Raw genomic sequence first — 16,150 nt, 5'->3', positions numbered from 1 at the left:
AGATGAGGAAACTGAAGCAAGCAGGGTGAAGTGACTTGCCAGGGTCACACATAGCTAAGATACTGGAGTGGGTTGCCATTTCTTTCTCCCATTCATTTTATAGATGAGGAAACTGAGGCAAACAATTAAGTGACTTACCCATGGTCACATACAACTGGGAAGGGTCTGAAGCCCATTCTGAACTCAGGAAGATGAGGAGTTTTTTTGTTTGTTTTTTTAAACCCTTACCTTCCATCTTGGAATCAGGACTATGTACACAAGAGCAATAAGGGCTAGGCAATGAACGTTAAGTGACTTACCCAGGGTCCCTGAGGCCAGATTGAACCCAGGACCTCCCTATCTCTAGACCTGGCTCTTGATCCACTGAGCTACCCAATTGCTCCCAGGAAGATGAGTTCTTGACTTCAGCCCTGGCACTCCATCTAGCTGCCTGGAGTCAAAAAAAAAAAAAAAAGTTTAATTCCTGACCAAGATACTTCCCTAGCTGTGTGGCCTTGAGCAAATCACTTAACTTCTCTCAACCTCAGTCTCCTCAACTGTAGAATGAGGGAAATGGACTCCTTGTGCCCTAGGGCCCCTTCCATCTCTAAATCTATGACCCTAGTAATATATCGCCTTCCCTTTCCTTGGTCACCACTCAGGCTATGCATTTTCTCAGGGCTGGAGGAGAAGGGATGCCAGCACAGAGCTGGCCACATAGGCTAGGGTGGCTGGCTTCAGGAGAGGCTGAGGACGGCGAGCAGTCAGCCCTTCCATCCTAGAGCCTTTTCTACTTCTCTGAGGTTGACTGACTGACTGACTGAACCCTGCGTCCCACTGAATAAGTGCCTCACTCTCCAAGAACTTCTGTGCCCATAAGGTCTGACCCAGAGGTTTGTGTCATTTAAAATCACTTGAGATACTTGGAACTACATTTCCTGTGGTCCAATGGGTTTCCTGTTTTGGATTACGTATTCAAGGTGAGGGACTGTTTTAAAAAGAGGGGGAAGTGACTTGGAAGCTCTTTAGCTACCTGAGCGCACGGGGAGAGGAAAGGTAAATGGCTGAGGGTGAGGTTGGAAGAGGTTTCTTACAGGCGCGTGGTCAGTTTATCTCTATCAGCATGGCTTTTATTAAAATACTATTCTCCCTTCAAATCTCGGCCCTCATCATTTTTAATCATAATAGGTTCCCTCTTGAGAACAGGGTTCACCAGGACCAGCCTCTTCACAGTGTCTCCACCATATGGGCTTCTCCTTGCTCCATTTGTATAAGAGCAGGTTAAACACATCCCAAACAATCCTAGCATTATCTCCCACTGACTTAAGCCTTTCCATTCATATTGTACCCCAGCTTCCTCTACAGGAGTCCCCACCCAAGCCCAAATTCTAATTCCCAGTCATTTCCTAGGAGTGATTTTCTCTCTGAGAATACAAACACACCCCATGAACTCTAGAGCTTCTAACTAGGTTTTCAAGACTCTCCACATAACCTTTGTCCTAGCCACCGGCTCTCCCATGGTCCACAAGCTCCCCTCCTCCCCCTGCCCACGGAGGGAAGGGTCTCTGCACCCTGATTCATCCCTTCAGCCACAAGTCACAAGTCCAACAAAGCCCCCTGTTTCTAGGTTGATTCATCCCCCTCCTGTTCCCCAGCTCCACCCTAGGCATGCCGAATGACACTGGCTGAGTCAAGACATCTCTCTTGGTCTCAGTGTCTTAATCCATACAATGGGGAGACTCTTCCCAATTATTTCTCTGGTCCTTTAGGATTGTTGGGAGGATACATGAGATCACCCTTTGGGTTCCTGGGAAGGGTTGGGCAATGAAAACTTAAGACTGGTTCTTTAGATTGGGAAATTTGCCTCCCACCCCCAGCTGCCAAAGGAGAATGCTTTAGAATCAGCAGCAAAGATCCTCTCCTACCCGAGAACATCCTCTGCCTCCTCCTCCCTCGTTTCTGCCCCCGGGGAAGTCCTCACGGTCTGAAAACAAGCTACTAGAAAAGAAAAAATATACATATATATTTATTCCTTTTCTCACCTTCTAGGGCTCCTTCTTCTACCTCCTCTTTGGAGGGGAAAACTTTTTAGATAGAGTCACTGCCCCAGTTATATCAGCCATCCCAGGAATCTCTAGGGCTTATAAGGGTAAGTCATAGATGCTTTGTCTCTCATGGAGCTTCCAAAACTTAAAAGGCACAGAAATGTAACATTAATTCACCCGTACCACTTAACCGAATTTGTCCTAATTACCGCTTAGGCCATTCATATACTGTATTAGCCTGGATAAAATATTACCCCCGATATAGTGCGATCCCACATATTTTGAAGAGTAACTTAGAAAGAGGAAACCCTATATTTGCTCCTTTTAAATGACAATTTTCTCTTAACCCATGAATAATGCAGGCACTTTGTATTCGAAGTTTTTTCAAGGTCCTGAAAACAAGTTAAAGAAGTTTTCATGCCAACACTTTTATTAAATATGTATTACTTTTATAGATACTTGTGAGAAACTACCTTCCAATATTTAATCATGTTCTCCTCCCTCTTCTATCTCCTCGTCTCCCAAAGTGGAAGCATCATTGTTGTCATTGCCATCATCCTCTTCTTCCCACAAAACACCATCTTCACTATCATACATCCTGTTTGATATACAACATTCTTTAAATCCAAGCACAGTGGACTCTGTGGAGATTTTGTCCCAAACGATTTTGATTCAGTTCCCTACTATTTCTTTGTTTTTCCAGATGGTTTCCAGCCAACTCATTATATTCTTTCCTCAAATGATCACACAGAGATTTTTCCATCTCCCCTTCCCTTATTCAAAATGGTGGGAGGAGAGACCACAGCAGGCCCAGATGGGACTAACCCATTCTTCCCAACACTCCATTTCTTCTGTGACCACTGACCTCAGTGCCCCCATCTTGTATTCTAATCTCCCTTTCTTTGACTAATTTTTAAAGCTATCTTGTTTCTTGTAAATAAAAGGGGAAAGTAGGGGAAGGAAAAGGAAAAGGGGAGCAAATTGTTCTCCTCCAACAGTAAGGAAGAGGATAGATTCTTAACTCCAATAGGGTTAGGGAGAAGCTGGCAGCAGCAGTTATCAGGAGATAACTGAGTCTGGAGAAAAGATGTTTGGAGGATATCTTGAAAGTTAAAGTTAGAGAAAACGATTCTGGGATGGGGTCCAGGTTTATGGTCTTTTTGCTATCCTGAGAGCCTTTCTTTATACCTTCTGCCTAGCAATGTCCACAGTGAACCTGATCCCAGTTGTCTGGGCATCAGAGACACTCTTTAGGGTCTCCATGTCTCCATCTTTCAACATTCCTCCTCATTTTAACTGGCTATCATTTCCCTCTTGGTGCATTAGAATGAATACCTGGCTTCACATCCCACCTCTGATACTTACTCCCTGGGTGACCTTGGACAAGAAGACCTCAGTTGTCTCATCTGTGAAATGGGACTGTGGTGGGGAGGGGAGGTTTGAGCTAGATTCAACTCTCTCTGACATCCCTTCTAATCCTAGGTCTAGGATTAGAAGAAGACTGCTAAGATTTCTTCTAGCTCTCTATCTATGTGATCCTAGGATTTCACTGGAAGCAAGAAGAGGCCACATGGCACCTTTCTCCTTCTCCCACCACCTTCATCACCTTATCTGTGAGTCTGGTTTGAGGGAAAGGTTCCAGCCAACAATCACAGTCACCACCCAAGAGAAGTATTTTCCTAAAAAGAAAATAGATCTGTCGGTGTCTGCTCCCAGCCTCTCCTCCCTAAGCGGTGGGGCAAACCACTTCCGTCTCCACCCTCCTCCTCTTCCCTGGGGCAGTAGAGGGAGGAGAGTAAGACTTCCAGTCAAAGGAGTCTCCTGGAATCTCCCCACATACCATTCCCCAAAGGAGACAGTGCTCCCAACACCCTACCCCAAAGCTAAAGGCCCTTCCTGCTCAGGGTCTATTATACCAAGATGACAGTGCTTATTTCAAAAGTTAAATTGATCCTTTTCAACAAAGCCAACTTGTGTGTTCCCCCAGAATGCCAGGTGTCCAGGCACATATCACCATTGTTCCCTACCTACAAATAAATAATATTGTCTCCATCCCCACCCTGGGCTCTTCCGGAGTTCTTGCTCTCTGCCTTTGCTACAGGGAGGTGTTAGGATAGGGGGGTCCCCAGAGGGAGCTTAACCTAAATTAATGCTTGGGTTCTGAGACTGGGAGACTAGAAATTCGCAGAATATGGGAAGTCCTTCCTCCCCATTCCCAACAGTCTGTGAAGATGACACTTGGCAGAAGTAATGTGGCAAAGATGGTCATCTGTAAACTTCACTGCTTTCTCTTCCTTTCCTTCCTTTTTTTTTTTTTTTTTTTTTTTTGGAATTATCTCTAGAGCCTGAGATAGCATCTCTAGAGATATATGTAGAGAATTCTCTCTAGAGCCGCCTCCCCATCCTTAGTACTTTTCCTAGTTTCTGGAAACTTCTCTCTGAGCCCTAGCCTAGATCATAGGATTGAGAGCTAAGAGATTTGTCCAGAGCTTTCATTTTATAAATGAAGAAAGTGAGACCCTGGAGGTTTAACGGAATCACTCAAAGTCATTCTCCTCCATAGTTGTAGGGGGAAGGATTGGGAAGAGTATTAATGAGTCCTCTCTCCTACCCCATCCACCTGAGGGTTTCTCTATAGGTTAGACCCAAGACTCAGACTGGAGCCATGGACCTAAGTTATCTGAAGCAAAAGAGGGGGAGCATGGACCTCCAGTCTGCTCTCTTCAGACTTTCCCCTAGAGCTGGGCTTCTTAACCTGAGCTCTGAAGATCCCCAAGGATGTGTGCATAGATTTCAGAGTATCTGTGAATCAAATGAGGAAAAATGTGACATCGGGATTTTTAACCAACCTCTAACTGAAATTTAGCATCTCCTTCAATTATGATTTTGTTTTTAAGCCCTTACCTTTTGTCTTAAAAATCAAGGCAGATGAGCAATAAGAGCTAGGCAATTGGGGTTAACTGGCTTGCCCAGGATTGAACAGCTAGGTCAAATTTGAACCCAGGACTTCCCATCTCTAAGGCCTGGCTCTCAATCCACTGAGCCGCCTCATCCCCCCGCCCCCCACTTATGAATTTAAGTAACAAGATGTTTTGATAAAGAGGTCCATAACCTCCAAAAAAGTTAAGTAACCCTACAAAAGAAGGTTGTCAGATGTAGTCTCTGATCTTTGGATTTCACGCTGCCCACTGTCCAGACTGCATCAGGGAGCTGATACGTAAGGGACAAAAGATAAAGAGAAGGAATAACGAAGAAACCTAAATAACATCACTCTAGCCCTAGTCAATGAATAATGGCTTATAGGAGCAGAGATATAGAACTGAGGGAGGGAAGGACACCTCAGAAGTCATCTGGTTCAACCTCTTCATTTTACAGATGAGGAAACTGAGGCTTAGAGAGTAGACTATAGAGTTCTTTCAGGACTCATCCTATGGGAGAAGCCTGAAGACACTGATAGAATTTATCATTGTGAAGAATCCCTGTCCCCTCAGGCCAAGTGCCATGTTTCTAAGAAGAAAGCGTACTGGGCAGAAAGCTGGGTCTCAGGGCCCCTCGGTTCCTTCCTCCATGGTCCCAGGCAAACAAGAGAGGTTCTCCTTCTTCTCTCCTGGACCCACTCTTGGCAGTTCCACAGGGATTCCACCTTCTGGGTCAACCAAGAACCAAGACAGGACTCCAATTTTCTCTCTAAATCCACAAGCTTTATTGTTGGGAAGGGTAAGAATCTGAAGATCAGAGGCATGAGCCTGGGGAGGGAAAGGGGCTACATCAGGAAGCTGAAGGAGGGAGAGACATAAGCAGGGTCCCAATCGAAGTCACTGAAAAGTGACTTTCCTGTTGTTTCTCCCTTGAGCCAATGAGGTTCCCTCAGACTGCCAGGTCTTAGCGGGTGGATTGGTGGACCTGCTCCCGGGAAGAGATGACCTTGCCATCCTGCACCTCCTCCACAATGGTGCGAACCTGGCGAGTGGTCACAGCTGCAGAAGAAGCCAAGAGATTAGACATTTGGTGACGTTGCCAAAACCAGGTCAGAATCTACCTTCTGGCTACAGCAGAGGTCAGCCAGCCAAAACTCCCATTTAGACCAGAAGCCCTTGGATGTTGCTCATGTGTTGTTCTACTGTATGTACGTAGATGTCTGTGGGTTGTCTCCCCCATTAAAATGAGAGCTTTTCTTTGCCTTCATTTGTATTCCCAGCTAGCTTTGTTCCTGGCACATAGTAAGCACTTAATGGGTGTTTGTTAAACTGTTAACTGTCTGACCCTTCCCACTCTGTTCCCAAGCCTATGACATCAGCTCCTCAGCTTGACATTCAAGATTCTTCTACCAACTGGCCCCAGGCTCATTGCTCCCTTCCTCCTCCCTTTTTCAGGACAACTAATGTGATCCTCATCTCCAATGCAGATCACTCCCTTTGTTTTCTACATGCCCTTCAATGTGGCCATTCCTCCCACACAGAATGACTGGGTAAGCCAGTGATGGTGAACCTTTTAGACACTGAGTGCCCAATTGCAACCCTCATGCCACATGTGAACCCTCTGGCTTACCCCAGACAGAGGAAGGAGGAAGAGCTCCCATTGGGCGACTGGGCAAAGGGGTGGGTGATGAGAGAAATGTCCTCAGGCACACATGAAAGGGGGAAGGGAGCAGCCCCCTCCAGCACATGTGCCATAGGTTAGCCAACATGGAGTTAGAAGACAGGGATGGTAGATGAGAATCAGAGCTGTTTTCATGACTATAGGGAACCCCCAAGAGAGGAAACTCCCTCTATCAACCAAGATCAGCACCTTCTCTGCAATTTATTGCCTTAAAGAGTTGCCTAGAACACTGAGAAATTAAGTTACTTGCCCATATACAGCAGTATTTGTCAGTGGTGAGACCTGAACTCAGGTCTTCCTGATTTCAGGCTAGCTTGCTATCTACTTTGCCACCCAGACTCTCATGGCTCCATTTGTGCTCTTAAATTATCCTCTTATGTGTCACCCTGCCTTTACCACTAAAGTGCAAGCTTCCCCAAGGCAGGGGCTGCTATGTTGCCCTTACCCACCCACCAAATGGTCTGAGAACCCTTTGAGAATGGGAATTTTGTCTCACATATTGGACTGAGAAGTCTGGAAGGGCCAGACTGAGATCTCCCTGCTGCCTTTCCTTTAATCCCTACACAGCATCTCTCACAGGACTCTGACTGGAGTCTGGATGGGTGACAGTAACCAATGAGTGACTAATGATCCCTCTGCCTTCTTGCCACACCATTGTGGTTTTGTCATGGTTTCTCATGCCACCTGGACATAACTTTACAAGCACCCCACTGAACCTCTACAGATGTGCCCAGTGCCCAAAAGGTTTCCCTGCCCTTATTTCTGGCTGTTACTCTACTTACGTTCTTTGGGCTTGTACTGAGACAGGCTGTGGAAGAAGAAAAAAGAAAGTATTAGATGTGAGGTACCTAGGATTGAGACTCCTCAGATATAAAGGAACCCACCTCCCTTCATACATACAGATTCCACTGTTCCCATAGGGATCACAGACAGAGTATCTAAAAGGGCAACTATTACAAAGATAAATGGATGGAGAGGGCCTGGTGAGGGATATTTTACTTTTCAATATTATGTTTGACAAATGCATGATTTTTTTAAATTCTTACCTTCTATCTTAGTCTGAGTTCTAAGACAGAAGAGTAGCAAGGGCTAGGTGATCAAGGTAAAGTGACTTACTCAGGGTCACACAACTAGGACGTGTCTGAGGCTAAATTTGAACCCAAGGCCTTCTAGCTCCAGATCTGGTTCTCTGTCTGCTATGCCACCTAGCTGCCCATGTTTTTAACACCAGAAAATTCTGCTCTCCCTGCCACAAAAGGCATTTTTTTAACCCATACCTTCCCTCTTAGAAGTAATACTAAGTATTAGTTCCAAAGCAGAAGAGCAATATGGGCTAAACAATGTGGGGTTAAATGAATTGCCCAGGGTCACACAGCTAAGAAGCATCTGAGGTCATACTTGGACCCAGGACTTCTTGTCTCAGGATCTGACTTTCTATCCACTGAGCCTCCACCCCCACTATGCACAGAAGTGTTTATTTTTCTACATGTCAAGTCTCAAAATCTCTGATGGATACTGATGCCCAGGGGGTTGCTCTCATCCCTAGTCATGGATCTCACCATCAGACTCTCACCCACCCCCCTACCCTCCCTCAGACCACCTCACTACTGGGCCACTCACTGGGCATCCTCTCCCTCCAGCAGGCGGCGGTAGGTGGTGATCTCCTGCTCCAGCCGGGTCTTCACGTCCAGGAGGATCTTGTACTCTTGGTTCTGCTGTTCCATCTCACAGCGAAGCTGAGCCAGCTGCTCCTCGACACTGCTGATGAGCCCCTGGATCTGGGACAGCTGGACACAGTAACGGCTTTCTGTCTCAGCCAGGCTACCCTCCAGGGAGGCTTTCTGTAAGAGGAGAGAGAAACAGGGAGTCACTGATTTGTTCTCCATCCAACTCAGAAGATCATAGGCTTAGAACTGGAGCGGGCATCAAATCCGATCTCCTCATTTGATAGATGAGGAAACTGAGTCCCAGAGCAATCACACAGCTACTATCTAGGATGGAACTGGAACCCAGATCTATATCACGCTGCCTCTTTTTTTCACTGGAAACCACATCTAGTAAATATCTAAGGTAGGACTTGAATTTATATCTTCCTGACTCCAAGCCAATCCTTCTATCCACTACGCCACCACTAGTGGTCTAGCCTCCAATGAGGGGCTGGGGGGACCTACCATGAGGCAACAAGCATGGGATACTTACCATGCTGAGTTGAGACTGCAGCTCAATCTCCAGGGCCTGGACACTGCGACGGAGCTCAGAGATCTCACTCTTGCCACTCTGTAGGAGCTCACTGTTGGTAGCTACTTCTCGGTTCAGCTCTTCAGTCTAGAAAGGAGTAGGAGAAATTAGTTTGGGCCCACTCCCTACAATCTGACTTCAGAGCCCCTGATCCATTTATCTATAAAGGTTAGCACCCCTCCATCAAATGAGCAGACTCAAGTCCCACAATGCCAGGCCACCAACAAGCCACCAACAGACACCAGATGTCAGAGCTCTGATAAGAAAAACAAACAAGAGAGACCCCCCCCCTTCCTTAATTCACAAAGACACTCTGGTACCCACCTTGCTGAAGAACCAGTCCTCAGCATCCTTGCGGTTCTTCTCTGCTATCTTCTCATACTGGTCTCGCATCTCAGATAGGGTTCGACTCAGGTCCACACCAGGTGCTGCATCCATCTCCACGTTGATCTCACCACCCACCTGGCCTCTAAGGGCATTCATCTCCTGTGGACAATCATAGGGGATATCTCAAAAAACTCTTCAAAGATTATATTGCCCAACCCCCTCATTTTACAGATTAGGAAACTGAGGCCTAGAGGAAGCTATGTTATTTGCCCAGTGTCACACAAGTCATATTTAGAAGATTGGAGATTTGAACTTAAGTCCTTAGATTCTAATTCCATCATCATCATCATCATCATCATCATCATCATCATCATCATCATCATAGCATTGGGCCATTTAAGTAGCTCAGTGGACAGAGAGCCAGGCCTGGAGACAGGAGGTCCTGGTTCAAATCTGGCCAAAGATATTTCTTAACTATGTGATCATGAGCAAATCACTTAATCCCAGTTGTTTAGTCCTTACCAGTCTTCTACCTTGGAAACAATACTTAGTATCAGTTCTAAGATAGAAGGTAAGAGTTTTTAATAATAATAACAATAATAATATTTATATTGCTCTCAAAGGTTTGAAAATCACCTTACATATTTTATCTCCACTGCTTTTCACAATAACTATACAGTAAATACTATTATTATCCTCATTTCATAGCTGAGGAAGTTAAAGGTCAAGTAATTTAAACAGCTATTAAGTTTCTGAAGTTGGATTTGAACTTAGGTCTTCCCAGATCCAAGTCCATTATTTAGCATCTAGCTGCCTTAGACTGGGAGTTGGAAAGATCATTTTTTAAATAGGATACTGAGGCAAATAGGATCAAGTGATTTGGCTAGGGTCACATAGCAAGAAAATGTCTAAGACCAGATTTGAACTCAGGTCTTGCCTCTAAGTCCATCACTTTCTAGTATTTCAAATGGCCTCTTTTATCATTGTGTCATGCTAGGACTTTCAGCTCTGGGGCATGTCTGACTAATGACTCCCCAAGTTGGTCATCTCCTGGATGCTTGGCAGAGAACATATGATCTTTACTTCTCAGGTCAGCTTTCATCCATAGGACTTCTGAGGTTAAGTATTTTCTAGTTTCCTTAGAAAATTCAGGGCTCTGAGGCTTCATACAACCTTCTTCTGGCCATTCTTTTCCTTCAATCTTTTGGAGCTCAATTTGTACTTTATTTTCCTTGCTCCTCTCTCTGTCTCCCCTGTGGTGTGTCCAGTCTCCCCCATCAGACTGGGAACTCTCTGGGGTCAAGGACTTTGTCTCCATCCCTCAGAATGGAAGCTCTCTAAGGACTCGATCTCCCTCCCTAACCTTTACAGGGTAGATAGCACCACTAGACCGTCAACCTTTGACATCAACTGACAATCCTGAACTCTAACTGTACCTTTCCAGCTTTCTAGTCAGTCTCCTCTAATATCCCTAAGCCTGCAGAATGTGTAATTCACATTGTCTCCATTTTAACCTGTCTTGGGTTCCCACTGCCCCTTCTTTAGACTCACCTCATCATGGTTCTTCTTCAGGTAGGCCAGCTCCTCCTTCAGATTTTCAATCTGCATTTCTAGGTCAGCCCTGGCCAGGGTCAACTCATCCAGCACCCTCCGCAGGCCATTGATATCAGCCTCCACGCTGGTACGAAGGGCCAGCTCTGTCTCATACCTGCAACAGGAACCAGACTGGTCAGGAAGAAAGGCATAACAATCCTAGAAACTGACCTTTCCTTAGACCTTCCCAGGAAACGAGGGCCTAGAAATGGTTAGTCCTGGAAGATAACTAGAGGAACTGAGGCTGTAGAGATGTCATCAGTGGACTCAAAGCAACTGAGGCAAAGCCCTACCCCTTACCCACTCTTTTCTCTGTCTGTCTTCTGTCTGTCTGTCTGTCTGTCTGTCTGTCTGTCTGTCTGTCTCTCTCTCTCTCTCTCTAATAGGATTTAGAGGTAGAAGGACCATTAAAAATTACTGAGTCATTTGAGACCCAGAGTAGTTAAACAATTTGCCCAAGGTTACACAATTAATAAATAACAAAGTAAGGATTCAAACCCAGATCTTCTGATTCCAAATCCAATGGTATTTTCCCTTTGCAATGCCCCCTTCTCCTCATTCCACTTTTCTCTCTCTCCTTTTTTCCCCCTCTTCCCCATCTGAGATTTTCCAGAAAGTTCCAGGGTCCCCACTGACATAAAAGTTGCTGTCCTAGTGACTAAGGGATGGGAAAACATCAAGTCTTCCACCTTTAGGGTCCCCCTCCTTGGCCCAAAGATCCTGCCAGGAACTCAGGAAAAGAGCTAACCTGAGAACAGCCCAGCTGCCCCAACCCCTCTGGATGAATATGCTTAATTGTGAGGTACTAGGGAGATCCAAAACCACCCAATCCAACATGCACATAGTGGAGACAGAGAGAGATAAGATGGCAACCCATAAATGGCAGGATGCTCCCAAATCCAGCCCACAACTCACTTTGTCCTGAAGTCATCAGCAGCCAGGCGGGCATTGTCAATCTGCAGAAGGATGTTGGCATTGTCCACAGTGGCTGTGAGGATCTGAGGGAGGGACAGAGGGAATGGGTGAATGGAGGGGAAGAAAGAGTTGGCAGGGATAGACTGGATCCCAGATGACTAGATTCTCCTTTTCCCCACTCCGCACTGTCTTCAGCATCAGAAAAAACAGGACCCCCCCCACCCCCACCCCCTCTGGCCTTAACTGTCATATTCATAGGTTTCAAAGGCACAGGATATTGGCATCTCTTCCACCCAGACCCTCCCTCCCTAACTGCTCCTCTTTCTAACCCACCAAGATAATTGCTCAGGGGAGCAGACAGGAGCTGAGTAGGAGTTGAATGAGCTGAAACTTGCCCCTCTTCTCCCAAAATTGGCCAACCCCCCCTTGCCCTGATTTCTATGAAGAGAAGGCTTCAGGCTAAGTGGAAGGAAACCTGAGGATCTGAACCAAGGATGTGGCAGATCCTAGACTTGGTTTGGGGCATAGAATGAATTGGAAATTTTGGAGCAGTAGGAGAACTTAGAGCAGCCAGGTAGCATTGTGGAAACAGCACCAGATTTGAAGTCAGGAGGATTTAGGTTCAAATCTGGCCTCAGATATTTTCTAGTTGTATGACCCTGGGCAAGTCATTTAAACTCATTTGCCTAGCTCTTGCCCTTTTGTCTTAGGGCTATTAATAAGATGGAAAAATAAGTGGGAGATAGAAAGAGAGAGAGAAACAGAGAAAGAGAGACAGAGACAGAGAGAGAAAGAGAGGATGAAAGAAAGAGAGAAAGGGAAAGAAAGAGAGAGACAGAGAGAGGGAGGAAGGAAGGAAGGAAGGAAGGAAGGAAGGAAGGAAGGAAGGAAGGAAGGAAGGAAGGAAGGAATATTACAGGAGAATAAATCATTTCATCTCATTTTACAGAAAAGGAAACTGAGTCTCAGTTGAATTGGTACCCAGATAGTAAACTGTTGAAGCTACATTTTGAACCCAAGTCCTCAGACTCCAAATCCAGTGTGCTTTCCATGACTTCATTCTGCCACTCTGGTCCAACCCCATCAGGGAAAGGGAAACTAAGGCCAAGGGAAATGGCCTAAAGAAGTCACTGAGGGTAACATCAAATTCAGACCCAGAGGAGCTTATTAAATAAACAGTCAGCATCCCAGGGATGCTTCGACCTGCAGATGCTCCCACTTAGGTTTCCTCCTTTTCAGGAATGCTCTGAAAACAAGCTTCTGGAGCAGGAAAGGAAAGAGGGAATCCCTGATTTCTCCATACAAGGTATTAAAGATACCTACAGGGCACTCACTGAAGCCTTCCCCATCCTTGGAGTCCTTCCCTAGTCTGAACACTTCCTTAGATGGCAACATCCACCACCTGGTATAACAGGTACCTTTATACTCTTGGCCCTCTACCAAGCCACATTAGCCACCAACTTCCCCATCTTTCTTCCCTAGTCTCAAGAGATTTGGGATCAGAACAGGCCCAGAGTGTGGGGAGAGCCTGGGTGTTGACTCTACCCTTGACAAGGAGAGGAAGTCATTTGTCTCTCACTGCACTCAGTCTCACAGAGAGAGATGGGAGTGGAAGACACTCTAGGACACAGCTGTTCCAGCCCTCCCAAAGGGCCAATCATGACTCGTCGAGAGAATCATATGTGCAGAGGATGACAGATTTAGACGCTGCAGGGAGACTTTAGAGATCATCTCTCCAAGCCCCTCATTTGACAGGTGAAGAGATGAAGGCATGGCGATGTTAAACCCAAGGTCACATAGATGGTGAAGTGGCCCACAATGGAGTCCAAACCCAGGAATTCCATGTCCACATCTGGCTCTCTTTCTCTGGACACTGCCTCTTTTTGCCCTCTCCTCTAGGAAGCCCTCGATGTCTCACTTGAGCCATTCTCTGAGCCCTGGCAATATGTAATAGAAAGGACATCAAATTTGGAGACGGGGGTCTTTGCCATTTACTAACCTGTAGGACTTGGGGCAGGGTACTGCCCACCTCTGTGAGCCTTGGATTTCCCCTCTATAAAAGAAGGGGGTCTGAATAGGGGTTCCTTCCAGCTCCGAGGATTTTATAAAGCAAATCCGTGCGTGTGCATGTGTGTGGGTGTGTGTGAATGGTACCTTGTTCTTCAAGTCCTCGATGGTCTGATGGTAGGCGCTGTAGTCCCGGGCAGGCCCAGGCGCCTGCTTCTGGTACCAGTCCCGGATCTTCAGCTCCAGGTCGGTGTTGGCCTCCTCCAGGGCACGCACCTTGTCCAGGTAGCTAGCCAAGCGGTCATTGAGGTTCTGCATGGTGGCCTTCTCCCCACCAGCCAGGAGGCCATCCACACTCCCGAAGCTGCCTCCATAGCTGCCCCCCATCCCGCTGCTGAAGCTGTACCCACTTGAGTAGCAGCTGCCTCCATAGCCTCCCCCCAGACCCCCTCCTGACACCAGCCTAGAGGAGGAGACAGAACCAAAGCTGCCCGGGGCCCGGCAGGAGGCTCGGGAGGAGCCCCCGCCGAGGCCAGAAGAGCCCTTGATGGAGCTGGAGGTGGTGTACTGGCGAATGGTGGTGGTGGCCATGGTGAGGACAAGAGAGAAGGCCCACTCTGTTTTCAGGCACGAGAGGAGGCGCTGGGAGGGCTGAGAGGTGTGTAAGCGGTGGCTCTACTCCCCCTGCCTTTATAGCCCGGCTAGTGGGCGTAGCGATTACAAAAGCCCTCGCTTTTTTTGTTTCCATTCTCCTGGGCTTTCATCACCGCTTGGCCTCCCGCCAGCTCCCAGGTGGCTCTCTTCCCCCCCATTAGCATCCGGGGGGTTTGCCTCATTTCTTCAGATCCTCACCCTGGGCGTTTGTGTGCGTGCGTGCGCGTGTGTGTAAGTGTGAGCGTTGTGCGTGAGTATGTGTGCTTCTCTGTGCTCAGACACCGTCACCTGTGATTCAGGCTGGACCGGGCCCCCGGGCTATGCTTTCCCATGACCTAATGAGGGAAAGAGAGGAGCAGCAGAGAAGTCAGGAGGAGCGAGTGCCCTCCCAGGCAGCGGCAGCGGCAGGAGGAGGAAGGGAAGGAGGGAGGGAGGCCCGCCGGCATCACTCCAGGAATTGGATCTCGGGTGACCTAGATTCGGGGAGCTCTCCTAGGCTGGAGTTGCCTTATAGGGAAGGCAGAAGGAACATTGAGCTACAAAAAGCAGCAAAGGGCAGGGAGCCTCATCCCTGAGCTAATGCAATCGCTCCCCAGGTATCTCCCAGCTTCAGCTGAGCCTCCCAAATGGTGAATGGCTCTAGTCTCAAGCCCTTCCCCTGCTTAAATCAGCTGACACCGAAGAGCCTCACCGGGCGACGGCTCAAAGAAGGGTCTCCCTTTAAAAATCCACCTGGGGGAAGCTAAGTGGCTTAGTGGATGGAGAGCCAGGCCTAGACGAGGGAGGTCCTGAATTCAAATCTGACCTCAGACACTTCCTAGCTGGGTGACCCTGGGCAAGTCACTCAACCCCCATTGCCTAGCTCTTATCCTTCTTCTGCTTTGGGACCAATACACAGTATTGATTCTAGGATGGAAGGTAAGGGTTAAAAAAAAAAAAAAACGAATATGGCAGGGGCACAGAACACTGCACAATCACCCAAAGAGTGGGCTGGACCAACCCTCATCAAGAAGGAAGGAAAGGCAGGGCCCAGCTTGGGCTAGCAAAAGACCACAAAAGGAATGTTCTTGGACAGGGAGGAAGCAGTCCCTTCCCATTGGCACCCTGGAGCAACATTCTATTCAGCCCAACAAGTTATTCAGCCCCCTCTTCTGGGGCAAATCTGGTGACTATATCCCCGTATCTGCCAGTTCTCCATCCCTGGGTTCCAAGTCCCTCCATCACAAAGGAGTATGAATTTTAATTCTTGAATTTTCTTTTTTTTTTTAAACCCTTACCTTCCATTTTAGAATCAATACTGTGTATTGCAGTGGTTCCCAAACTTTTTTGGCCTACTGCCCCCTTTCCAGAAAAAATATTACTTAGCACCCCCTGTCACATACTATCACCGCCCTCTTACAGTTATTCACTGCCCCCAAATGCACCTGTGGCCATCACCGCCTCCCTGGATCACTGCAGCACCCACCAGAGGACAGTGGCACCCACTTTGGGAATCAATGGTGTATTGGCTCCAAGGCAGAAGAATGGTAAGGGCTGGGCAATGGGGGTTAAGTGACTTGCCCAGGGTCACACAGCTGGGAAGTGTCTGAGGCCAGAATTGAACCTAGGACCTTGCGTCTCTAGGCCTGGCTCTCCATCCACTGAGCTACCCAGCTGCCCCCAACTCTTGAATTTTCAGAGAAGGTACCAAATCTATCCCTCACCACAGGCTTGGCATAGACATTAATCAACCAACCAACATCAATTAAACACCTATACTATACCACTGTATACAGTGGAAAGGGATGGGCAGA

The 16,150-nt window shown here is 47.2% G+C and overlaps 1 protein-coding gene across 1 annotated transcript; it reads right to left on the bottom strand.

Annotated features, from left to right (window-relative positions):
- Nucleotides 1-5,906: 5,906 nt before the first annotated feature.
- LOC123247676 (keratin, type I cytoskeletal 17) lies at nt 5,907-14,294 on the bottom strand. Its single transcript, XM_044676647.1, has 8 exons — nt 13,851-14,294; nt 11,697-11,779; nt 10,740-10,896; nt 9,186-9,347; nt 8,823-8,948; nt 8,244-8,464; nt 7,406-7,431; nt 5,907-6,001 (listed from the first exon to the last, which is right to left on the bottom strand). The coding sequence occupies exons 1-8, from the start codon at nt 14,292-14,294 to the stop codon at nt 5,907-5,909; spliced, it is 1,314 nt and encodes a 437-aa protein (XP_044532582.1).
- Between the last annotated feature and the right edge of the window lie 1,856 nt (nt 14,295-16,150).

This window comes from Gracilinanus agilis, chromosome 4, assembly GCF_016433145.1.
Source record: "Gracilinanus agilis isolate LMUSP501 chromosome 4, AgileGrace, whole genome shotgun sequence".
Taxonomy (NCBI): Eukaryota; Metazoa; Chordata; class Mammalia; order Didelphimorphia; family Didelphidae; genus Gracilinanus; species Gracilinanus agilis.
This window is presented reverse-complemented; position numbering and strand designations above follow the sequence as displayed.